This window comes from Capricornis sumatraensis, chromosome X (assembly GCF_032405125.1).
Source record: "Capricornis sumatraensis isolate serow.1 chromosome X, serow.2, whole genome shotgun sequence".
NCBI classification, from domain to species: domain Eukaryota; kingdom Metazoa; phylum Chordata; class Mammalia; order Artiodactyla; family Bovidae; genus Capricornis; species Capricornis sumatraensis.
The window spans coordinates 111,278,132-111,305,171 of NC_091092.1; the positions used below are offsets into that span (position 1 = coordinate 111,278,132).

At 37.1% G+C, this 27,040-nt stretch overlaps 1 protein-coding gene across 1 annotated transcript in view; it reads left to right on the forward strand.

Annotated features, from left to right (window-relative positions):
* DMD (dystrophin) overlaps nucleotides 1-27,040 on the forward strand; it is a 1,795,368-nt gene that overhangs the window by 386,902 nt on the left and 1,381,426 nt on the right. Inside the window, exons 23-24 of the mRNA XM_068961890.1 lie at nucleotides 1,159-1,293; nucleotides 2,907-3,056. Coding sequence (XP_068817991.1) covers nucleotides 1,159-1,293; nucleotides 2,907-3,056 — 285 coding nt within the window. The remainder of the gene's footprint in view (nucleotides 1-1,158; nucleotides 1,294-2,906; nucleotides 3,057-27,040) is intronic.

Consider the following 27,040-nt stretch of genomic DNA (forward strand, 5'->3'; position numbering starts at 1 on the left):
AATTAAGCATTTGTGTTAATCAAAATAATAAATATTTCATTGTAATACTGATATATATAGTCTCCTGGTTACTAATGAGTCTGAACATATTTGTAAATATTTATCATGCACATGTATCTTTTTCTTTCCAATACTAGTTTAGGATTTTATTTCATATTTCTATTGGGTTATTTGTTCATCTTTTAACTGACGTGGAATTCCTTTTGTATTCTTACTCATCTATTACTAATTTTGCAATTGTTTTCTTCAAGTTGAGACTGTTTTTCAATTTTTTCCTCATGTCTTGATGAATAGAAAGTTTTAATTCTAGTGTTAGTAAGTTTATTTATCTCTTTCTGTCTTAGATACACTTCCCCATCACAAGGTCAAAAAATATTCTATATTTTCTGGTAGCAGTCTTAAAATTTTGCTTTTTCATTCTTTTTGAATATTATTTTTTTTACTGTATATCAAGTCATTTAAAAATACTTATATCCTTGAGATAGTTTGCTTTCATGTTTCTACTAATATACCATTAGGAAATAATTTTAAATAAGGATGGTCGTGATGGACCCTTCATGATGATGGTCACCACATGTATATAATAGCAAACAAAACTAAAAGTAGTCTACCTTTACAGTAAGTGCTGATTTTTAAGGAAACCAAACTATAGTCGCTTAAGTAAAACAGTGAATTTTTATTTAGACTATATCTTCTTAGTAGTATGGAAAAGATTATAACATACAATGTTAAAAAAGACACTATAGTTAAATCTGTACTTTAACTCTCTAGGTGTTTATATATGATACAATTTAGAGGAGGTCAGAGAAAAGTGGTAGTAGCTGATGTGCTGCGATGTTAGGTTTATATGTGCAATTTTATGCATGCTCTTATTTTTGTATTTCCCAGTCTATAATGTTGATGATTTTTTTATTTAAAAAAGTAAATCACTGAATCTTGAATTTATTCATGTAATAAAATTTTTCCTTAATGATTTATAATTATAAATGTATTAGATGCTCAAAATGACTAGCTGCATTTTCAATGATCTACTGCAAAGGAGAGATGAAAGGTGTAAAATATGTTGTATTTTTAGAAGTTTTAAAAATGGAAATACCAAAGTCACAGATTCACTTTGCTATCAAAATATTTCATCCATGATCTTCATTTGTTTCACAGGAAGTTTGGGCATGTTGGCATGAGTTATTGTCATACTTAGAAAAGGCAAATAAGTGGCTAAATGAAGTAGAATTGAAACTTAAGACTACTGAAAATATTCCTGGTGGAGCTGAGGAAATCTCCGAGGTGCTCAGTGTAAGTAGTGAATTAATATAATTATTATAATTGATATGCATTATTGAAAGATGTCAAGAACCAAATAGGAAATAAACTCAAAGAAAACCACACAAAGATTAGAGTTGCTATGCCTTCCCCAGCCCTAGCACTTGGGGGGGAACCTTTGATTCTACTATGAACCTTCCAGTCTAAAGGTTTCAAAGAAGATTTAAATAACCTCTTACAAAGGACATTTGCCTTTTGCTATATCACTAAGTTCTATGTTGACATTTTGTTTTACCTATTTAAATCTACTACAGACCTGCAGATAGAGTTTGAATGCACAATTTTGCTCCATTGGAATAGAGCTAATGGATGATAATGTAAGGATGATAATGTAAAAAATTTCCAGCTTAACAACTACCATCACTGAATTGGAGCATATTTTTACATTATTTAAAAATCATAAATTTATAACTTTCAGAATGTTTCAAGGTATGAAATAGGTATGCTTTGTTATTGGAAATATATCTTTAAAATAGTCATACCTTTTAGTTATATATAGAATGTTAGTACATTTTCAGATTTTCCTTTGGAGATCTTTAAGAAGTAAAATTTATAGGAGTTTGCATGTATAAGCTTTGACTTATGTGAATTTCTGACAGTCATTCATGTCCTATCCATTTTATTGTGCTTTTGGATAATCCTTTATATGTAATGAATATGTAGTTTTAGTCTATTAATACATACTGTGTATAGAGCCATTTGTAGTGCAGCACCTTTGTAAACCCACTAAAACAAGGTACATAAATAAAATGTTAAGAAAATGTAAAAAGTTTTTGACTGAATAGAATTGGAATCCTATACATTGCAGCATAAACCTGGGCATGATTATATCCAACTTCATTTTCTCAAGAGAATTATAAAACTTTGAGGTATCAAAAAACAACGAGACAGGACCAGGTCTCAAACAGTACAGACAGACTTTGTCCCTGTCTTATTCAGAGATGTTCAATGACCAAACATTGATTGTGAAGCATCTTCCAAAAGAGATGAGACAAAATTGCAAACTTACACATTAGTAAAAGAATCACGGCCAGAACAAAGGATGTGATCATGCACTTATCATACTAAATCAACAGATAGAAGCACCTCATCCTGGTTCTTATTGCCTCCCAGTCCAAAGATGGCTACTTTACCTCTAAGCCATGTATGTGGAAAAGTGTGAAGGGCAAAGGGATTTATTCAAAAGATATTGTGACTTTTTTTAATGTGGGAAGGGAAATTCTGCTCTTGAATGTCTATATTGTCAGAATCATGTCACTTGGCTGTCACTAACTGTGAGAGAAGTTGGGAAATTGAGTGTCTTATCCTCCAGGTTTTAGAGTAGAGTTTCAGAGAAGCAGGTGGACATGAATCACTTCTTATGTACCCTATTCCATAGTTCTGCCACAAGCCCTTGAAAATTCACATGGAGCAGCATCATAGTTTTAAAGTAACAATGATCTTTCAGGTTTGTTATCCCAGTTGAATATTGGTTTAGGTTGCTTATAACTTAATTGTATGCAAATCAGAAGATACTGAGCATTTTGGATTAATTCAGTGAATTTAGAAAAAGAAGAGATGTAGTAATTATTGCAAATTTATTTCAGTCGCTTGAAAATTTGATGCAACATTCAGAGGATAACCCAAATCAGATTCGTATATTGGCACAGACCCTAACAGATGGTGGAGTCATGGATGAACTGATCAATGAAGAACTCGAGACATTTAATTCTCGTTGGAGAGAACTACATGAAGAGGTATGGCAGGTGAAGTGAAAAAAAAAAAAATCTCAAAATTAATTTGCATAAATGTCTAGCAAATACCTTCATGCCTCTTAGGCAAAATGAGGAATACTTTAAATATTAGTTCAGCTTCCTGGTTGTAGAAACTTTTAAGTGCTAGACATGGCTGAAATAGTTACATGTGTGTTATATCAATTTATCTTACAAAACCTTTGTAAACTATGGATTTTAATAGGAATCTTGAAAGAGACCAAGTATAGTAACATGCTCAGATCTTCAAATGAGTAAATAGTTAATCTGGTGTTCAAAATCATATCTTATCTGACCACAGTTCTTTTTCCCTCTGCAAGATTAACCAATGTGTATAGGCATCATCACACATCTATTTCTCTCTCGCTCTTCAAACATGTGCACACATGGTTGTTATGTCCATATGTAATCTGTTAATAATACAGGTGATTTTATTAGTCTCCAAGGTATGGGATATTGTTTATTCCCAAATAATATGAGTTTTTATTTATATATAACAGAGGGCTTTTCATATTTAAAATTAATGCACATGGTATGAGTTTTTCCAAGTCAAAATTGAAAAAAATAATAACATATTTCTCTGAATTAAACAATGTTTTGCATACACTCTCCTAAACAGGAATGGATTATTTGTCAAGAAGGAAAAAACACCTCATAATGAGGTTTAGTTTCATATCCAGTTGCTAAGTGCATTTATAATATGTGAGATGCTGTTTGAAGGTTTGATAATAAGAGAAAGTTCCTCTGTTTCACTACTTATAGACATTGATTAATTAAGCAAAAGTATATTGATTTTTTAGTGTGTTCTAAGATATAAAAATAAAATAATATCCTTATAGGATGCAAAATGTTGCATAAAAAGTGATTACAGCAGATTAGAGGACATAGAAAAGGACACAGATATATGTGGGTCAGCATTGGAAGATATTGGGGGTAGCTTTCCTGGAGAAGATTGGTTGTAAACTACATTTTTTAATTAGAATAGGAGACAGCCAAATAGGCAGTTGTAGGAGGGCAATTACAGACAGGTGGCCACGAGCACATACAGAAAACTGGAAATATTTGGTTGTACTAGAACACACAGTGCAAATGGGGGTGTGGCTGAAGGTGAGCCTGAATAAGCAGGCATCAGTGAAGTTGCTCAGGGAGCTCTGTGCTTCATAAAAAGTCTGGTCTACAACCATGCACTTAACCATGCACGGAGGGAACCACTGAAGGGTTTAATATATGAGAGGGAAGGAGAAGAGAGGTGCCATCCTCATATTACATAACTTCTGCAAAGACTATGGAGAGTGGAGTGGAGGTTAAGAGATAGGGAGACCGTAGGCAGAGAGACCAAGTAAGAAGTGATATTTTAGCTCAGTTGAAGGCAAGGCCGATGGTGACAGGTAGAAAGAAAATGCAAAATCCAGGAAAGTATCTAGGTTTCTTCTGATTTAGGTGATGGATTATCTGGTGTTTTTCAGAAAGAACTTTGAGAAAGTAAGGAAAAAAACTAGTTTGAAGGTAAAAGATCAAATGTCATTTTTTTGCCCCCATTGAGCCAAGTATGCATGCTTCAGTTTGATAGTAACAAGAAGCAAACCCTGAGTTGAGACCTTAGGTGGTGACAGTTTATTTGGGAGGTGGTACCAAGAAAGGCAAGTGAGCACATGGGGAGAATGGAGAATGAAAGTTTGGAAGGCTGATATAGGATGCTTTTATGAGTGAGTTTCCACTGTGAGTTACTGGGCTCAGTCCCACTGGGAGCTTTAAAGAAATCATGTAGCAAACCAGTGTCACAGAGCACACTTAGAATTGTCCCACTGGGCTAATGGAAACTGGATCATTTATTCACCCATTTTCCTCCCTTTGTGTTGGAGGGTTGCCCTTCAGTGCATAAAATCCCAGTACTTCTGGGCTGCCTAGAGCCATAAAATTGAGAAATACGGGAGTTTAAGGTGGGAATCTAGCAGTGTGTGCATGTACTGGTCACCAAATCTTCAAGTGAACTCACAGGTCTGAGGTTAGCGTGTTATATGGCAAAACAGCAACAAAATCTGTTGCAGTACTTATGGAGTACCCAGGTGGGGATTTTCCCTAATCCATAAAAGAGAGATGCATAGTACTGAAGTTAAAGAGAGTGATTTAAACAAGTTACAAAGATGGGGAATTTTTCAGGCTACATACTGATTAAAACTATAGAGTTCAGGAGATCACCCCAGATAAGCCAAGATTAAAAAAAAAACACAACAACATAGAATTTTGGAGTTACATCCCACATCAAATTTTCAGCTGAGGAAACAGTGTTTACAGAGAAAAAAAAATGATCAAAGAGTTAAGAGGAGACACAAGTTAAAACCGGGGTGTCTCATGTGTTTGTCAGCCATTTGTATGTCTTCTTTGGAGAAATGTCTATTTAGGTCTCCTGCCCACTTTTTGATTGGATAGTTTGTTTTCTGGTATTGAGCTTCATGAGATGTCTGTATGTTTTAGAGATTAATCTTTTGTCATTTGTTTCCTTTTCCAATGTTTTCTCCCATTCTGAGGGTTGTCTTTTTGTCTTGTTTATGGTTTCCTTTGATGTCCCATAGCTTTTAAGTTTAATTGGGTTTCATTTGTTAATATTTGTTTTATTTTCATTACTCTAGGGATAGCTCAAAAAGATTCTAGTGCAATTTATGTCAAAGTGTTTACCTGTGTTTTCCTTTAAGCATTTTATAATGTCTGGCCTTACATTCAGGTCTTTAATCCATTTTGAGTTAATTTTTGTGTATGGTATTAGGGAGTATTCTCTGAATCTTTAAAAGCCGTAATTTTCCTTTTTTTTTTTTTTTGGCTAAAGAAAGGCAGTTTTTTTTTTTTCCATTAATAAACAAAGTGCTTTTTCATTTGAAGATGAGCCTTAGCCTATTTTCTTCTCAATTAAAATGCCTATGTCAGAGTTTTGTGGGTTTTTTTTTATTGCCTACCTAATGTTTCTTAGAACTGCAATTATGCAGAGCAAAGGTAATATTCAGTTGCCTGTTAAATCAATCAAACAGCCAGAGTTTTTATTGCCTATGAATATTTAAAAGAGATATGCTAGATCCTATTCCTAATTTCAGAGTGTGACTTTGCATTCAAATAAGTAATAAATTATCCCCATTCCTTGAAAAGGCATCTTTCGCTCTTCATAATCATATGGCACTACATTTTCAACTCACAGTAATGATTTAAGAAATGGTTAGCAAACCAGGAGACACTTCCAAAAATGGTACCAAGTAATCCAATTTTTCCCATTTATTACAGAGTAACCAAGCTACAGATGGGACTTCCCTTGTAGCTCAGTTAGTAAAGAATCTGCCTGCAATGCAGGAGAGAACCGGATTTGATTCTTGGGTCGAAAAGATCCTCTGGAGTAGGAAATGGCAACCCACCCCAGTATTCTTGCCTGGAGCATCCCATGGACAGATGAACCTGGCAGGCTACAGTCCATGGGGTCACAAGAGTTGGACATGACTTAGCGACTAAACCACTACCACCAAGCTACAGATGTGTTATCAATATAGCAAAATGTATTATATGATAATAGCAGTAGTAGTAGAATTGTTACAAAGGCTCAGGCACTGCTCTAAATGTCTGACATGCATTTTCTCACGTGTTATCTCAATAACCTATATTTAGGTTAACCTATAAAGTCTTCTGTATTTACATTTTATAGAAATGGAAAGGGTATCAAAGACTACAACACTATTATGCTTAGACCCAACTCTTTACTCTTAGAACGCAGACACATGACTGGTTGACCATACTAACTTCAATCTCAGTGAACTTTTCTTTATATTAAAAATAAAAGCTGCTTGGTAAGAAGTAAATATTGCAAATAACTGGTTTTCTAATTTCTTAGGAAATCATACATTATGAGTTTAAAAATATTAAGGATGATTAATTTAAAATATTTGAGTATGAAATATTAAAAGCAAACATATTCAGAAGTCCAAAGCCTTTACCAGTTCTCTTGGTTAGTGATTATTTCATCTTTCTTATATATTGTTAACATCTCCATTTCTAATCTTCTTAAAGTCATCTATAAGCTTTTCACCTATCATTAAATAGCAGACACTAAAAGAGAAGAAGCAAAATCTCAATTGGTCGTTTCTGCTTTAGTAGTAATGCTGAAGATAGGCAGCGTGAGGGTCTCATTAATTGCTCCAGTAATTATGACTTTGAATTGGTCATTCAGTGTCGCATCTTCCTTAGCAGAGGTAGAGAAGAATAGACAAATATTGATTGAAGGAAAACTATGAAGTAACCCAGGGGAGTAAGTGACTCTATATTAGTCATGAGGTCAAAATTATTATTGGAAAGCCATTTGGCTAATAGAAGAATGTGCTTTATGATTTTGTCAATATGTTTACTTCTTAGAAAATATCAATGTATAATAATATAAATAGTAAAAGTCATCATTTATTGAGGGCACATTTATGTCAGTCCTTGTGGTGTGCAGTTATGAATGGTATTAAACTTAATCCCCACATTATTTTTATGAGGTGGATTTGATTAACTCCACATGCCTTGAGAAAAGACTGACTTCCATTCCCAAGGATGAGACAGATTCAGTTTTCTAAAATGCCCTGTGCAAAACATCAAGATGCTGGGAAATTTCAAATAACTATACTTTTAAATGTTTTCTCTCTTGCTGGGAAGTATAAGTAAACCTTTAAAGGCCAGGATGACCCAGAGAGATGTTATGGGGAGGGAGGTGGGAGGAGGGTTCATATTTGGGAACGCATGTACACCCGTGGTGGATTCATGTTAATGTATGGCAAAACCAATACAGTATTGTACAGTAAAATAAAGTAAAAATAAATAAATAAATTTTAAAAAAATCCAGTAAATAAATAAATAAAGGAAGGCCAGGATAAAAATAAAAAATAAAAATAAACCATCAGATGAAACTAGTCCTGCTAGTACAACTATGAGCACTGACCCTTGCATTGCCTCAGTGCTGAAAGCTAAAACTAGACACCCAGATTTTGGTGAAAAGTTAAGCCATCTGATACAGTAGAAATCAGAGCCTCAGGCTCAAGCACATGGAGGGGAGGTGAACAGAGATTCTATGTAAAACTAAGGTTATATCTTCAGTAAAATGAGGGATAGTGGCATTCTGTCTGCAAAAGGACCCAATATAAAAATATGTCTGTTTCTCCCCCCACACTAAGTATAAAATTAATAGTAAGAATAATTATAATCATCTCATCTGAAAATGTGTAACCATAGTCCTGTTCTTGTGAGGATCACTTATTTGAATGTTTATTACCAGTAACAGTCAACATATATCCAAGCAACATATATCCAAGCAAGAGATATAGTTAAAGTTGCCGCAGGTTTGGACCTAACAGAAGCAGAAGATATTAAGAAGAGGTGGCAAGAATACACAGAATAACTATATAAAAATGATCTTGATAACCATGATGCTGTGATGGAGTGAGAAGTCAAGTGGGCCTTAGGAAACATCACTATGAACAAAGCTAGTGGAAGTGATAGAATTCCAGCTGAGCTATTTCAAATCCTAAAAGATGATGCTGTGAAAGTGCTGCACTCAATATGCCAGCAAATTTGGAAAACTCAGCAGTGGCCACAGGACTGGAAAAGGTCAGTTTTCATTCCAATCCCAAAGAAAGGCAATGCCAAAGAATGTTCAAACTACTGCACAATTGCATTCATCTTGCATGCTAGCAAAGTAATGCTCAAAATTCTCCAAGCTAGGCTTCAACTGTACATGAACTGAGAACTTCCAGTGTTCAACCTGGATTTAGAAAAGGCAGAGGTATCACAGATCAAATTGCTAAGATCGGATGGATCATTGAAAAAGCAAGAGAATTCCAGAAAAATATCTATTTCTGCTTTATTGACTACCCAAAAGCCTTTGACTATGTGGAACATAGCAAACTGTGGAAAATTCTTCAAGTGATTGGAATACCAGACCATCTTACCCATCTCCTGAGAAATTTGTATGCTGGTCAAGGAGCAACAGTTAGAACTGGAACAATGGACTGCTTCCAAATTGGGAAAGCAGTACGTCCAGGCTATATATTGTCACCCTGCTTATTTAACTTGTATGCGGAGTACATCATGTGAAATGCTGGGCTGGATGAAGCGCAAGCTGGAATAAAGATCGCCAGGAGAAATATCAGTAACCTCAGATACACAGATGACACCACCCTTATGGCAGAAAGTGAAGAAAACTAAAAAGCCTCTTGACGAAAATGAAAGAGGAGAGTGAAAAAGCTGGCCTAAAAGTCAATATTCAAAAAACTAAGATTTTGGCATCCGTTCCCATCATTTCATGGCAAATAGATGGGGAAACAATGGAAGCAGTGACAGACTTTATTTTCTTGGGCTCCAAAATCACTGCAGATTGTTACTTCAGCCATGAAATTAAAAGACACTTGCTCCTTGGAAGGAAAGTTATGACAAGCCTCAACAGCATATTAAAAAACAGAGACATTACTTTGCCAACAAAGGTCTGTCTAGTCAAAGCTATGGTTTTTCTAGTAGTCCTATATGGATGTGAGAGTTAGACTATAAAGAAAGCTGAGTGCAGAACTGATGCTTTTGAACTGTGGTGTTGAAGACTCTTGAAAGTCTCTTTGACTGCAAGGAGATTAAAGCAATCTATCCTAAAGGAAATCAGTGCTGAATATTCATTGGAAGGACTGATGCTGAAGCTGAAGCTCCAATAGTTTGGCTACCTGATGCGAAGAATTGACTTATTTGAAAAGACCCTGATACTGGGAAAGACTGAAGGCAGGAGGAGAAGGGGATGACAGAGGATGAGATGGTTGGATGTCATCACCGACTCAATGGACGTGAGTTTGAGCAATCTCTGGGAGTTGGTGGTGGACAGGGAAACCTAGTGTGCTGCAGTCCATGGGGTCCCAAAGAGTCAGACACGACTGAGGGAGTGAACTGACTGGGTTGCAGGTTGGCAGCACCCTTGCACTCAGTTGAGTCTTTCAGTCACGCCCGACTCTGCGACCCTCACACTAGTGAGAGGCAAATGAAAATTCTTAGAAAGACATGTGCCTTAGTAGTCTCACATATGAAATGTTGTGAAATTTGAGCTCACGATGAGCTCCAAGCACAAGAAAACAAGCCACCATGAAGCAAAAATAATCACAACACAACACAGAGTGAATTTAGGCTACCTCCTATACAATTTCAGGTATTAGAATTGCCAAATATTTAGTACAAAATAAGTAGGTGAAATATTAAATAAATAAATGATAGAATTGAATGAAGAAATAAGACTAAAAGTTGATATGAAAGATTTTGAAAAAGATAAAAATATGTCCTAAAATTAAAATTATCTGTCTTGAAATTGGAAAAATAATGGCTGTGTTTAATATGTGAAACAGTTGGAAAAAATGAGTTATGAAGAAATTAAAACATAGAGAATATGGTACCAAAACCTAAAGAGGTAGACAGTATGAACAGAAAGGCAAAATATATATTGGGAAAAAGTGATGAATGTCTAACTTTTGTCTAATGGGAAACTGAAGACAAGAATAAAGAAATGGATTGGCAGGCATAGGTGAAGAATCCTGAAGAATAGGGCTTCCCTCACTCGTGGTGAGGAACCCACCTGCCAATGCAGGAGATGTAAGAGACATGAGTTCAATCTCTGGGTCCGGAAGATCGCTTGGAGAAGGGAATGGCAACCCACTCCAGTATTCTTGCCTGGAGAATCCCATGAACAGAGGAGCTTGGCAGGCTATCGTCCATAGGGTCACAAAGAGTCAGACATGACTGAAATGATTTAGCATGCACACACGCAGTGAAAAATAATTCCCAGAGCCAAGCTGCTTAACCAGGAACCACAGTATGTAACAGGCAGCATAAATAAATAGAAATGCACTCTTAGACATTTCACAGTCAAACTGTAGAATTCCAAAGACAAATTCACATCAGCAACCAGCGAGGAAAGACAGATCATCTTTGAAGGAATTAAACTTAGACTGGCATTGGACTTTTTAGCTACAACAAAAGAATCAGAAAAAATTTGGAAAAAAAATTTTTTTCAAGGTATTGAGAAGAAAGCATTGCTCTCATCCCGGAATTCTGAATCAACCACAATGGCAAGGGCAAATTAGACATTTTCAGAGAAACAGAAATTGAGATTTTACCTCAGCAGAGCCTTGCTAAAGCAAAGAAGTTCCAAAAGGAAGATCCTAGATGCTCTGATAAGAAGAGACATGAAAGAGATGATTCTCTCATTCTGAGCACACAGCAAGAAGGAGGCTATGTGTAAGCCAGAAAGAGGGCCCACACCAGACACTGAATCTGCCAATACCTGCATCATGGACTTCTCAGCCTCTAGAACAGTGAGAAATAAATGTATGCCATTTGAGCTACCTAATCTATGGTATTTTGTTACAGAAGCCTAAGCCGATTAAGACAGGCTGAAAAATAGAAGACAAGAAAATATTTTTGACAAAAATGGTATAAGAAGGAAAGATGTACAGATGGCCAAGAGGCACATGAATAAAATGCTCAATTGTTAATCATCAGAGAAATGCCAATCAAAAGCACAGTGAAATATTGTCTCACTCCTGTCAAAATAGCTGACATAAAAATGTATACGAATAACATATGTTGTTGAGGATGTGGAGGAAAGGGGACCCTGATACACCAGAGGAGCTTCCCTGGTGGCTCAGTGGTAAGGAATCTGCCTGCCAGTGCAGCAGAAGTGGATTTGATCCCTGAGTCAGCAAGATCCCCTGAGGAGGTAGTGGCTTCCCACTCCAGTATTCTTGCCTGGAAAACCCCATGGGCAAAGGAGGCTGGTGGGCTATAGTCCCTGGGGTCACAAGTGTCGGACATGACTTAGCAACTAAACAGCAACAGTACACTGTAGATGGATTTGTAAATTGATATAGTCACTATGTAAAGCAGTATGAGGTTCCTTAAAAGAAAAAAAAACAAAACTACCATATGATCTGGCAATTCCAATGCTGGTCTACATCTGAAGAAAAACAAAAAAGATAAACAAAAAATATAAACTTGAAAAGATACATGCACCCCAGTCTTCATTAGCATTTTTTACAGTAACCGAGATTTGGATGCAACCTGAGTGTCCATCAGCAGATGAATGGATGCGAATGGTGTGGCACACACACACACAGTGGAATATTACTCAGCCAAAAAAAATGAATGGAATTCTTCCATTTGCACCCATGTGGATAGACTTAGAGTATTATGCTTAGTGAAATACCTAGGGCATAGAAAAATGAACACTCTATGTTATTACTCATATGTGGAATCTAAAACATGAAATGAACAAATTTATATGACAACATAGAAACAGACTCACAGGTATAGGGAGAAAACTAGTATTTACCAGTGAGGAGAGGGAAGGGGGAAGGGTGATTTAAGGGTATAGATTTAAGAGATACAAGCCATTATGTATAAAATAAGCAATATATAGTAGAGCACAGAAAAATATAGCCATTATTTTATAATAACTTAGATATAATATCTATAAAAATATTTAGTCACTATGTTGTATACCTGAAGCTAATATAATGTTGTGAATCAGCTATACTTCAATTTTAAAACTTGACAAAAATGGTACTAGAAGCTAAAGTGAAAGTGAAGTCTCTCAGTCGTATCCAACTCTTTGCGACCCCATGGATTGTAGCCTATCAGGCTCTTCCATCCGTGGGATTCTCCAGGCAAGAGTACTGGGGTAGGTTGCTGTTTCCTTCTCCAGGAGATCTTCCCGACCCAGGGATCGAACTCTGGTCTCCCACATTGTAGGCAGACGCTTTTACTGCCTGAGCCACCAGAGAAGGCACTAGAAGCTAAGGTTCCTGCCAATCTGACTCATAAACATGTAGGAAAGAATTCTGAAACAAGTTTCGCTGAACTAGACCCAGTTGTAAAGGAAACATTTCTTAAGCTTCATGCTATCTTCTTTCTTCACTCATTCCTTTTGATACTTTCTTCAGTGTTGTGGTTTTAAATATTCTTTACATGCTAATGATTCTCAAAATGTCATCTCTAGTATATACCTCTGCCCTAAACTCTGGAACTGTATATCCACCCTTCTGTTATGTCTCCATGTGGATATTTAGTGGGCAGCTCAAACTTAACATACTCAGATTCAAGCTCTTATCAGACCTACCCAACTGTTTCTCCATTCCTGTTAATGTCAACTCATTCCTTATATTTTTCAGGGCAGAAACTTAAAGTAATCTTGTGCCCTTGTCTGTCTTCACATTCTCTTTCCAGCAGATCTGAAAGGTAGTCTTAGCAGATCTAAATGTGGTCTGACAGGCAATAAGAGGTGTATAAGCCAGTCATATTTTTTCTTTTGAACTAGATTCTTTTTTAGACCTCTTTATAATTGGTGTGTCCTTAAGAAAAAAAAAAATGTCTTGGCTTCTGTCTATACCTAAGCTTTCATCATACAGAGATGATATTAACCTTATACTCCAAGTGATTACAGAAAGCAATTTTTTTTACATGCTGTCTCTTCACTTGTTTTACTGCTAAGGTATAAGTATAATTTTCAGCAGAAATATTAGACCAATGAGAATACATTTGTATATTAAATTACTGATCAGATTTCTTTTATGTATTAAGATTTTTGATGTGTCTAATTTTAATGATAACTAGATAAGGTTACTATAGGTACAGAGTAAAATATTATAAACTTCTGGTAAAATATTATAAACTTCTGAATTTTCTTTAAAGTGATACAGAGTTAGGGAACTTAGATTCAGTCAAGTTTTAATATTCAACTTCCTCTTTGGCATATAAACATGCATAAAATAATTTTTACTTCTCTTCTCCCTAAATTGTCCGTACATGAATAGCAGAATCTGGTACTTACAAAAGTAGTCTCTACCTGCTGGATCTGTTTGTACAACTCCCAGTTACTCCTTCACTTATTAATTTTAGTTGTCTTGTTCAGTGGCTAGAGGGGCAACTGTGAGATTAAACTAAAGTAAAAGAAGAAATAGGCAGCAGTAGAAGTAAAGGCCATAAAGATAAGCTGTCCTTCATGTTTGGTAAGAAGAAATGGTAAGCGTGTGATGGAATGGAGACAGTAACTAATACAAGGATGGTAATGATTTTGCAGTTTATAAATGTGTCAAATCAACATCTCATACACCTTAAACTTACACCATGTTGTATGTCAAATATATCTCAATAAAGCAGAAAACAAAGAATTAGCATGTCTTTGAAAGTGAAAAAAAAAAAAAAAAGATGTTTGATGACAGAAAGAGAGAAGGCCAGTATCTTCAGTAATAGGAGAGAACTAATTTTACCCCTTATTGACTGTCAGGACAGTGAAGGTTTAAGCTTCTTTGTCATCTGAAGAAAGATCCAATAGAAGTATGTATTTCCTGTGTAAGAGAAAGGTCTTACAGGAGAGGAGATGTAAGCACAAATGGAAGAACTTTGGACCAAAACAAACAAACAAACAAACAAAGAATTGAGATAATTTAAAGATAATTTCAGGTGAAGATTAGAGAGGCTGAGAAATTTTACTCATGAAAGACTCTGTACCTGAAAGTGAGCTAACTCTTCTTTAGGATGTCTTGGGTTGGTGGCATGAAAAAATTGGAGTGAAAGAATAGAGGGTCGGTACCTTTGAGACAGTGAGAGTGGAAAGCATTTGGAATATTGCTTGTGTTGTAGAGATAAATTCAAAATAAGCAGAAGTGTTAGTGAAAGGTAGGGTAGACTCAGTTGTTGTTGCTTAGATACTTAGTCCTGTCTGACTCTTTGTGAACACATGGACTATAGCCCACCAGGCTCCTCTGTCCATGGATTTTTCAGGCAGGAATACTGGAGTGGGTTGCCATTCCCTTCTCCAGGGATCTTTCTGACCCAGGGATCATCAACCCGCATCTCCTCCTTAGCAGGCGGATTCTTTAACGTTGAGCCATCTGAGAAGCCCCAAGGATGGTTTGTTATGGTTTAGTTGCCATTTCCTTCCCCAAGTAGACTCAGTAGTAGTCAGTAAAATGGTTTTCAATGGAAACAGTCAGTTATGTAATTTTCTCCCATAATTTTATTATTCTCAACCGTATTCATGCAGTCATGTGGACAGTCAATAGAAAAGGGACTTTGAGTTCCATTATTTTCAGTTAATGTATCCAGTATCTCCAGGATGTATTAAATTATATCCTGAAATACCTAAGAGATTAGTTTTTAGAGTATTCCAATTATAATCATATTTGAAAGTCATTCATTTGATATTCATTTTTGCTCCACCAGTATGTCACTGTGTCCCAGCGCATCTAATTTAAATTTCATGCTTTTTTAAAAAATGTATTTCTTGGACTTACCCAGTTTCATTTGGATTCTTATTTCACCCTTATAGCTACGGACATTTTCCCCAAATTATTGTAGTCAGGATCAGCTACCTAATTTTGAGGGTCAATACAGGAGGAAATGCAGGCTCCTTGTTCAAAAATTAAGAATTTAAAGAGAGAGACAGCAGAGCATGAAACCAAGCTTGAGTCCTTATAAGCGTGGAGTACAACATGACTGCACAGGCTGCCAGCCCATGATCCCAGCCCCAACTGTCATTTTATATATTTGGCTAATTTTACACCTAAATTACTTTTGAATTTATGCAGGAGTTACAGAACTTAGGTTCATTTCTACAGAACATTATCATTTAAGAAGATTTCAGTGAAGATGATCAACAAATGATAACTGCTTTAGTATTGTGAAAAGTAGAATTTTAATCTAATTTTTGAGTGTTAGCAGTGGATATAATTTTTAGTATTACATTTTTCACCTTTTAAATTTTATGCTTCCTTTCCTTACTTTGAAAGAAAGGATATTGGGCATCTTGAATTTTGACTTTCCTGGATTATCTGCTCGGTGTTGAAACTATTATCTTTATATAAAAAAGTGCACCGCAAGCAGATGGTTATGCCAAGTATCTGTGTTCAAGGTGACTTTAAGTTTGAGCTGAGTGGTAGACTATACAACTTGCTCTCATAATAATTTTAATTGAATGATTGGATAAGAGTGATTACATTTTGAAGAAAAAAAAAAAAAACTGGCCTGTGTAACATTTACACACAGATAATAAACCCAATAACCCAGCTTTCTTTAAGAAAACTAGACAAGATAGTATGTTTCATTTATATTTTTTTAAATTAGAAAATAATTTTTCTCTTCTATCTGCTGTGCCTTCTTTTGTAACATAAGAAACATGTTTATATTTGTCTCTGCCCAGACTCTTGGCACATCGCTCCTAAAATCCTTGTAAATAGGGATAGCAGCAGCATCCTTTGTTCTGATATTTAATCTTTGACCTCAGTTCGTGACACAGAGCTCACAGGACCTTTGTAATTTCCTAATTGATAGGAGCATCTGACACTAAACTCCTTGGAATTTGCTGGGTAATGGGAATATCTTTTCTTCTAATGAGGTTCTTGGTGGGCTCCGGAATGGGGGCTGGTCACTAGAGAGACCAAACCAAGATTAGAAGCTTGGATATTTTGGCTGCCATCGCCCCCATTCTCTGGAGAGTGGAGAGAGACTGGAAATGGAATTGATAATTGATCACACATATGGGATAAAACCTCCATTAAAAATCGTAATAATGTGGATTTCAGAAAGCTTCCAGGTTGGTGAACACATTAACACCGCAAGGGTGACATCCTCCGCCTCCACAGAGGCAGAAGCTTCTGTGCTGGGGACCCTTCCAGTCATCGCAGATACACCTCTTCAGATGGCTGTTAATTTGAATCCTGTTTTCCTTCTAGCTTTGCATGCACGCTAAGTCACTTCAGTTGTGGCCGACTCTTTGCAACCTTATGAACTGTAGCCCACCAGGCTCCTCTGTCCAAGGGATTCTCCAGGAAAGAAGACTGGAGTGGGTTGCCATTTCCTTTTCCAGGGGATCTTCCTGACCCAGGGATTGGACCTGCATCTCTATATTGGCAAACGGGTTCTTAACCACCTTTGAGATGTAATTGACCCAAGGTACTATGTAAGTTTAAAACACACAGCCTAATGATTTGACCTATCTGCATCATGAAATGATAATTGTAATATGTTTAGTCAACATACCATCATCTTATATAGATACAGAATTAAAGAAACCAAAAAAAAAATTTCCTTGTGATGAGAATTCTTAGGCTTCATTCTCTTAATAGCTTTCATATATAGCATAAAATAGTGTTAACTATATCATATTCTACATTGCATCCCTGGTACTTACTTATCTTATACTTGTGAGTTTGTACCTTTTGACTTCCTTTATCCAGTTCCCCTTCCCCCAAACCCCTGCCTCTGGTAACCATAAACCTGATTTCTTAAGAGTTTCTTTGTTTGTGAAGTAATATTGACCTACAGCACTGTGTTAGTTCCTGTTACACAGCGCAGTGATTGAGTATTTCTATATATTTATTTTCTTGTGTAGGGACTTTTATAACTTTAAAAATATATTGAAGTATAATTGATTTACAAATTGTTTAATTTCTACTGTACAGCATAGTGACTCAGGTATACATTTATATGCATTATTTTCCATTATGGTTTATTACAGGATATTGAATATAGTTTCTTGTACTATACAGTAGGACCTTCTTGTTTACCCACCTTATATATAATTGTATCTGCTAATCCCAAACTCTCAATATATACATTTCAAAATGATCCCTATGATAAGTCTAATTATGATTTGTCTCCATAGTTTTTGACTATGTTCCCTACACTGTACATTTCATACCAATGATTCATTTATTTTGCAGCTGGAAGTATCTACCTATCAATCTCTCTCACATATTTCTTTCCACGTCTCAATCCTCCCTTGCTGCATATATATATATATTTAACCTGAGAAAGATGATCATTGTTTTCCTGCCATCAGTTGTGTGAATTAGTTTGATCCTTAAGTTTAATATTTTAAATTTCATCTTGTATTCTGAGTTTCAGTTCAGTTCGGTTCAGTTACTCAGTCATGTCTGACTCCTTGCAACCCCATGAATTGCAGCACGCCAAGCCTCCCTGTCTATCACTAACTCCTGGAGTTCACCCAAACTCATGTCCATCAAGTCGGTGATGCCATCCAGCCATCTCATCCTCTGTTATCACCTTCTCCTAATGCCTCCAACCCCTCCCAGCATCAGGGTCTTTCCAATGAGTCAACTCTTTGCATGAGGTGGCCAAAGTATTGGAGTTTCAGTTTCAGCTTCATTCCCTCCAAAGAAATTCCAGGGCTGATCTCCTTCAGAATGGACTAGTTGGATCTCCTTGCAGTCCAAGGGACTCTCAAGAGTATTCTCCAACACCACAGTTCAAAAATATCAGTTCTTCGGTGCTCAGCTTTCTTCACAGTCCAACTCTCACATCCAAACATGACCACTGGAAAAACCATAGCCTTGACTAGATGGACCTTTGTTGGCAAATTAATATCTCTGCTTTTGAATATGCTATCTAGGTTGGTCATAACTTTCCTTCCAAGGAGTAAGCATCTTTTCATGGCTGCAGTCACCATCTGCAGTGATTTTGGAGCCCCCAAAACAAAGTCTGACACTGTTTACACTATTTCCCCATCTATTTCCCATGAAGTGATGGGACCAGATGCCATGACCTTCGTTTTCTGAATGTTGAGTTTTTAGCCAACTTTTTCTCTCTCTTTCACTTTCATCAAGAGGCTTTTTAGTTCCTCTTCACTTTCTGCCATAAGGGTGGTGTCATCTGCATATCTGAGGTTATTGAGATTTCTCCCAACAATCTTGATTCCAGTTTGTGCTTCTTCCTGCCCAGCATTTCTCATGATGTACTCTGCATAGAAGTTAAATAAGCAGGGTGACAGTATACAGCCTTGAGGTACTCCTTTTCCTTTTGGAACCAATCTGTTGTTCCATGTCCAGCTCTAACTGTTGCTTCCTGACCTGCATATAGGTTTCTCAAGAGGCAGGTCAGGTGGTCTGGTATTCCCATCTCTTTCAGAATTTTCCACAGTTTATTGTGATCCACACAGTCAAAGGCTTTGGCATAGTCAGTAAAGCAGAAATAGATGTTTTTCTGGAACTCGCTTACTTTTTCGATGATCCAGTGGATGTTGGCAATTTGATCTCTGGTTCCTCTGCCTTTTCTAAAACCAGCTTGAACATCTGGAAGTTCATGGTTCATGTATTGCTGAAGCCTGGCTTGGAGAATTTTTAACGTTACTTTGCTAGCGTGTGAGATGAATGCAATTGTGTGGTAGTTTGAGCATTCTTTGGCATTGCCTTTCTTTGGGATTGGAATGAAAACTGACCTTTTCCAGTCCTGTGGCCACTGCTGAGTTTTCCAAATTTGCTGGCATATTGAGTGCAGCACTTTCACAGCATCATCTTTCAGGATTTGAAACAGCTCCACTGGAATTCCATCTCCTCTACTAGCTTTGTTCGTAGTGATGCTTTCTAAGGCCCACTTGATTTCACATTCCAGGATGTCTGGCTCTAGGTGAGTGATCACACCATCGTGATCATCTGGGTCATGAAGATCTTTTTTGTACAGTTCTTCTGTGTATTCTTGCCATGTCTTCTTAATATCTTCTGCTTCTGTTAGGTCCAGACCATTTCTGTCCTTTATCGAGCCCATCTTTGCATGAAATGTTCCCTTGGTATCTCTAATTTTCTTGAAGAGATCTCTAGTTTTTCCCATTCTGTTTTCCTCTCTTTCTTTGCACTGATCACTGAGGAAGGCTTTCTTATCTCTCCTTACTGTTCTTTGGAACTCTGCATTTAGATACTTATATCTTTCCTTTTCTCCTTTGCTTTCTGCTTCTCTTCTTTTCACAGTGATTTGTAAGGCCTCCTCAGACAGCCATTTTGCTTTTTTACATTTCTTTTCCATGGGGATGGTCTTGATCCCTGTCTCCTGTACAATGGCAAGAACCTCTGTCCATAATTCATCAGGCACTCTGTCTGTCATATCTAGTCCCTTAATTCTATTCTATTCTCACTTCCACTGTATAATCATAAGGGATTTGATTTAAGTCATACCTGAATGGTCTAGTGGTTTTCCCTACTTTCTTCAATTTAAGTCTGAATTTTGCAATAAGGAGTTCATGATCTGAGCCACAGTCACCTCCCGGTCTTGTTTTTGCTGACTGTATAGAGCTTCTCCATTTTTGGCTGCAAAGAATATAATCAATCTGATTTCGGTGTTGACCATCTGGTGATGTCCATTTTGACTTTAATTACCCTCTATTTTTAGATACAAAAACTGAAATATTATATAAAGTTTGATGATAACTGTGTTTCATTCTTATTTTAATCATCAAGCATCATGGATATTTATTTTTTTATTTTATAAGTAGTAATTCCATCATTGTCTTTATAATTTACCCTCTGTGTGTTTTAATTGCTCAGTCGTATCAGACTCTTTGTGACCCCATGGACTGTAGCCTGCCAGGCTCCTCTGTCCATGGCATTCTCCAGGCAAGAATTCTGGAGTGGTTGCCATTTCCTTCTCCAGGTGATCTTCCTGACCCAGGGATCAAGCCCAGATCTCCTGCATTGCAGGCAGATTCTTTACCATCTGAGCCACCAGTAAATAGTGTTTCCTGGGTCATCTGCATTTTTGGTCTAGACACAAAGGGTACACCAATGCACACACACACATGTATAGTTGTATTATGTTTATATATTTAAACAGATTTATATTTACATTCATTTTAGTATCAAATTGATATATATTCACACTACACAAATTATTTTTACTTGGGGAGAGCATTAAAATCTTTATAACTGAGGGTGAATACAAATATTTATTTAGGAGTTTCTTGTCTTTACATTTCTTATAATTTAGTCGTTGAACTCCTTCCTCTAAAGTTAGAATAGCAAAAGACAAAGTTAATATATAAATGAAAAACATATGACATTAAGACCTAAAACCTAATCACTTATAAAGATTAAATAAGTAGTATAGTTTGGTAAAGTAGCATTTTTTATTTATTTATTTTATTTTATTTTTTTAATTTTAAAATCTTTAATTCTTACATGTGTTCCCAAACATGAACTCCCCTCCCACCTCCCTCCCCATAACATCTCTGTGGGTCATCCCCATGCACCAGCCCCAAGCATGCTGTATCCTGCGTCAGACATAGACTGGCGATTCAGAAATGAATTTTTGGATAGAAGTTTTACTTTTAGTTTTGTTATCTGTGTACATTTTAATTGAAATTCTGGGATTTTTTTTTATTGTTTTAAAGTGACTTGTGTATAACTTTTACTTCTGTCCATCATACCTTACAACTAATATTTAATTCCTATAACACAAAATATGCTTCTCAAGGTAAATATTCATCTCTCTTGTCCATCTTACTTTTCCACTGTAGATTCTTTTTAAACTGATTTTCTTGTAAAGCCACTCCATAGATTCTTAAAATTGAATGATCAAAACAGTTCTTTAATATTCAAGCAAATCTGCACTAAAATTATCCAGTGCCAGTAAAAAATTGCTTTAGTTTTTTAAAAGAAAGAAATGGGAGAGGGAACAGTAAAGACCTCTTTGCATTGTAATGTAGTATCTTAGAGAAGTCTATATATGGAATGATGAATCAAAATATTTGACAAATTCATGAATATGTTTTTAAAGCCATAGAATATACATATTCATTATGAAGTTTCCATTGAAAGTATCGCATAAAATTCAAGAAGTGCTTTATCGCTTTTGCCTTAACACTTTCATGTTGTTTTTTGATCTGCGTTGAGATCTGGCTAATTTAATAGTACTCTGTCCATTCCTTTTCTTTGTTGTGAGCCCAATTAATTGCATTTCTCTATTATTATTTAATTCTTACTTAAGGCATCTCTTCTTTCAAATTTCACTTGTGATAATTGTTTTTAAATCTGGCTAGTCATCAAAATCACACAGATGGAAGGGTTATAGGAACTTTAGTCTATACATATTCCCTCAGACTCCCTTTGAATTTCTGATTTAGTAGAATCTGATTGAGCCTGAGAACTGTATGTTGAAAAGTTCCTCTAGGTTCTGATGATTATTCAGATTTGGAACTCTGGTCCTGACCTTTAGCTGAGCATGAATTGTTTCAAGGCAGTCCGCTTTGCTAATGGGCCCTATGTCTCAGAATCATTCCCAGTGTGGACCATTAACTTTATCCTATTCATCCACTACTCATTAGAGCTGAGTGATCTCTTTATTCCAGAGATGATACTCATTTTCATTTCCTGAACAATTAAAGCAAGCAGGGATCAAAGTGGTTCTCCTTCAAGGCCACAGTTCTCTGCTGGAGTAGAATGTGCTCTTTCTAGGAAACCATGCCAGACTTCTGACAGTATAGAAAGTACATTGCTATCTTCCCCAATATGCTGTCTCTCTTCCCCTCCTAAACCACATTCTAGATAGAACAGACATTCCCTGTGGGACCAGCTTGAAAGACAGTAAGCCCTTCTGAAGGGGTTTACCAGGTGGCCCATTGGAAAAGAATCCACCTTCCAGTGCAGGAGCCACAGGAGACACAGCTTAGAGGGTTCAATCCCTGGGTCAGGAAGATCCCCTGGAGAAGGAAATGGCAACCCACTCCAGTATTCTTGCCATGGACAGAGGAGCCTGGTGGGTTACAGTCCATGAGGTCACACAGAGTCAAACACGACTGAGTACAACAGCACAAGGCCCTTCTCCATGGCTGTGGTAGCTACGTTCTGTAACTAAATTTTCAGCTATATCTGACTTAGGAAAAATACAACAGCCCTCCAAGTGAGATCCTACCACCTGAGAGCCGGTCTCTCCTCTCTCACCCCACACAGCTTCAGCACAGTAGATTTCACCTACAGATGATGAGAAAATGCCACTGAGGGGAGGGGATAGAGGAGGAAGCTGGGAAACAGTTTGTGTCGTTTTCATCTGGCTTAATATCCCATAAGAGCACTCAGTGACAGACGACCCTGGTCTCTAACAGGGAATTGAGTGTAATAGACCACTTTGCCAGTATTTATCTCTTCCCCATGCCCGAGCACATTCTACTCCAGCAGAGAACTGTGGCCTTGAAGGAGAACCACTTTGATCCTTGCTTGCTTTAATTGTTCAGGAAATGAAAATGAGTATCATCTCTGGAATAAAGAGATCACTCAGCTCTAATGAGTAGTGGATGGATAGGATAAAGTTAATGGTCCACACTGGGAATGATTCTGAGACATAGGGCCCATTAGCACACCCGAGTCTTCTTTCTCTACTCTCAGCCTACTGCTCAATAAGTTTCCAGCGTATTTGGCAGGTAAAAGCAAAAGCAGCTGTTTTCTACATCTTGTTCCTGCTGTTTAAGGTGCACGACCCAGCCAAATGAATCGTATCAGAGCCAGAGACCCCGGCAGGAGTCCCTTGCTACAAATGTGCAGCCTTTTCTATCTTATCTACTTGAAGAACAAAAGATCTGAAAGCCTCGGAGTAACCTTCCAGGACAATAGTACAACTGTTTACTGAGCTATACATGAGGTGTTTTTCAGTATTGTGTGGATAAGTAGGGTGGCAGGAAGCCATAAACACACTCTGTCTCCCCCCTCAAATTCTCTAGAACCATGGTGATCATCTGAATTATCTGTGATCAAATTGTTCATGATAAATATTGTTCATCTTCATGTATATGGAGAGGATGAAAAAGGATCAGTCATCACAGACATCCTATGAGACAGAGATATTTTTTTAAGTTTTGTAGATGCCACATCTGGTTGGCACCAGTTGGAGTAGAATTTTAACCCCACTGGTGATTGATCTTAGAGGTCAACAGGGTTGAGAGCATTTTGTCTCAAGGGAAGCTGAACACTGGCTCCTGGCTATGATGGCCCTGTGTGTGTGTGTGTGTGTGTTAGTTGCTCAGTCACGTCCCACTCTTTGCAACCCCATGGACTGTAGCCCACCAGGTTCCTCTGTCCATGGAATTCTCCAGACAAAAACACTGTCATGGATTGCCATTTCTTCTCCAATGATGGCCCTGCATCACAGTAAAAGAGATCCAACAGAGATCACTAAGGTATATCAGAAAAGCACCACTTGTGGTTATTGAGGCTCTATTTGAGACTGCCTGCCTGAAGGCTGAAAACTGTTTTATTCATAGCCAAACCTTATAGCCGTCCTTAGTCACTCTGTAGACAAGACTGTGACGGACCAATTTCCCACACATCAGTTGAAGTCCCAGAGACCAGAAACACTGTGTGTAGGCTTTAGCCTGAGAGTCTGAATTCCTGAGTGGAGATTTTGACTATCTTCAAGATATCTTCCACGCTGAGGCTGCTGTCACGTGACTGTGTCCAAGGGCCATCACAGCCAGTTCATTTGCAGGACAATAAAAAGTTGACACAATTCCCAGTCTATATGAAATTGGTCTCAATAGACTCTGGCTCCCTAGAGGCTTTCTCCACTGGGGTAATTACCTCTCCAGTTCAGCTTGCAAGCATAACCTACAGGTTTTTTACTTGGGACGCCTTGCCTCCCTGCACCTTATATGTGCATTACAGGAGAGTCACTGCATTTGTAGCTTTCTGGAACAGCAGCAGAAGCAGTTGCCAGAAATCAACTAAGTTTTGCAGTGGCTCCATTCCTGCTTTTGTTTCTGATCTCCACTCATTGTTTTGTTCTATAACTTGATTTTACCACAAGTTTGGGATTTTCATTCTTATACACTCTCTGTGTTACTTAAACTTGTGGTCTTAATCCTCACCCAACTAATCTGTAGACTCTGATTCTGTCCATTCCATATCAGGAGAAATTTTCTATGATATTTAGTGTGTTTTTTTGCAATATCAATTATATTTATTAATTGCCTAAAGTTGAGAGTGATATTATAAGCATATGTACAATCTAAGAGTACCTTGTCATTGGTCCAGAGAAACTACTGACCAGGGAGCTTCTGAAGTTATCTTGAAAAGACTGGGATTAGAAGAACTCTGTAGATGCCTGTGAGATTTACTGTATTATACTTCCATCACTTTCTTTTTGAAGCTGAAAGAATACATTAGTTTGTTCCTGTCAGGGCAGAAGACCAATTTCATTTGTCTACCTATGAAGATGAATGGATGCAGCAAAAATCCAGAGATGTCTTTAGATATATTACTGTACAGCTCATTGACCATTCTATCAATGCTTTACTCGAAAGTCATGGCTATCTGATGTCAAGTTCCATTGATAAAGTGATTCCCAAACATTACTTTCAAGTATACTTCCCTCAGAGGTCACAGAAGAACTTAAGTGACCTGCAAAGACCTAAAACAGACGAACTTCCAGTTAACCATCACACCAGTGGTTTTAACATTTATAATCTTTTTCTGTAAAGGAAATTACAAGGAGCTAGCTCCATGCACTTGGGTTTAAGAGTTTTTCTGCCCAGTGAGTTTAAACCAAGTGAAATTAGCAAAAATAAATCAAGAAGGCCCTTGTAAATAATGTAATATTCTTTTATATTTAAAGGCACTGTATACAAACACATGAGCACATCTGTGTTACTATAACCTATATGCCTATCAAACACATTAACAAATATGTCACAAGAAGCAGTTATGTCAGAACCCTTTATGAGTTACAGTGGGTTAAAGCAACAGTTTTTATTTATTTGAGCTCTCTTGTCCAAGGAACACGGTGTAGGCCCTTGTTTCCTTAGGGAAAAGTAGGACAGACTAATTTGAAAACAAGGAAAAGCAACAAAGTGAAGCCTTTGATGGTTACTGGGATTTAAGCAATTGTAAATTCTCTCCCTGCTGTAAATTATCTTCTCCCTCTGCTTTTCTCTTTATCTCCATTTAATTCCTTTTGCAAAATATGAACTTGATTCTTCTTGAAAAATATACCTCAGCCTGCTAAAAGCAGACATAACCATCTAGAAAAGTTATATTCAACTTGTTGGGGATCAGTCATTTTTCTTCTACCATCAGTTCAGTTGCTCAATCGTGTCCTACTCTTTGTGACCCCATGGATGGCAACACACCATGCCTCCCTGTCCATCGCCAACTCCCAGAGTTTACTCAAACTCATGTCCGTTGAGTTGATGATGCCATCCAACCATCTCATCCTTTGTCATCCCTTTCTCTTGTCTTCAATCTTTCCCAGCATGAGGGTCTTTTCAAGTGAGTCAGTTCTTCGCATCAGGTGGCCAAAGTATTGGAGTTTCTGCTTCAGCATCAGTCCTTCCAATGAATATTCAGGACTGATTTCCTTTAGGATGGACTGGTTGGATCTCCTTGCAGTCCAAGGGACTCTCAAGAGTCTTCTCCAACACCACAGTTCAAAAGCACCAATTCTTCGGTGCTCAGCTTTCTTTATAGTCCAACTCTCACATCCATACATGACTACTGGAAAAACCATAGCTTTGACTAGATGGACCTTTTGAATGACAAGTAATGAAATGCTCGGCTATCCTCAATCCCAAAGAAGTCCAAGTGTACAGTGAGGTCCAGGGTATTCCTCACCTTTGAACTTCTTTAAGGTGTTCTCCCGCCAAGTGTTGCATTTGGTAGTAGCAATGGTCCACAAATGGAACATCAGTAGATGAATTCAGAACACGTGTCATTTGCTAACTGTTGTATAAGACAAAGCTTTATATGTATTTATAAGTCTTCTAATTATGCTATACCACTATACTTCTCAGTTTTTCAAATATAGTTCCTAGGCTCTTCGTTATTGATATCTCCATGTCATCTGTAAACCGTTTCCTGTCCTGCCCTAAGCCACAGTCTCACTGTTCCTCATAGTCATCTTTTCCCTCTGCCTCTAACTCGGTTTATCAAGTGCTGAATTTATGGATGGTGTCAGTAGTTTGCTGCATAGTTTGAACCAGATAGAACACAAACATGAAATGGTTTTGCTTCAAGCAGATGGTTGATTCATTTTTCTTAATGGCATCCTGAATAGATTCAATTGCTATTTGGTCTCTAGGATATGAAAAAATAAGATCAAATTAAGTTTAGTTCAGCTTAAAATTTCAGTCTCATATTTAGTTTAATGTCCTGTTTGCAGTACCAGCT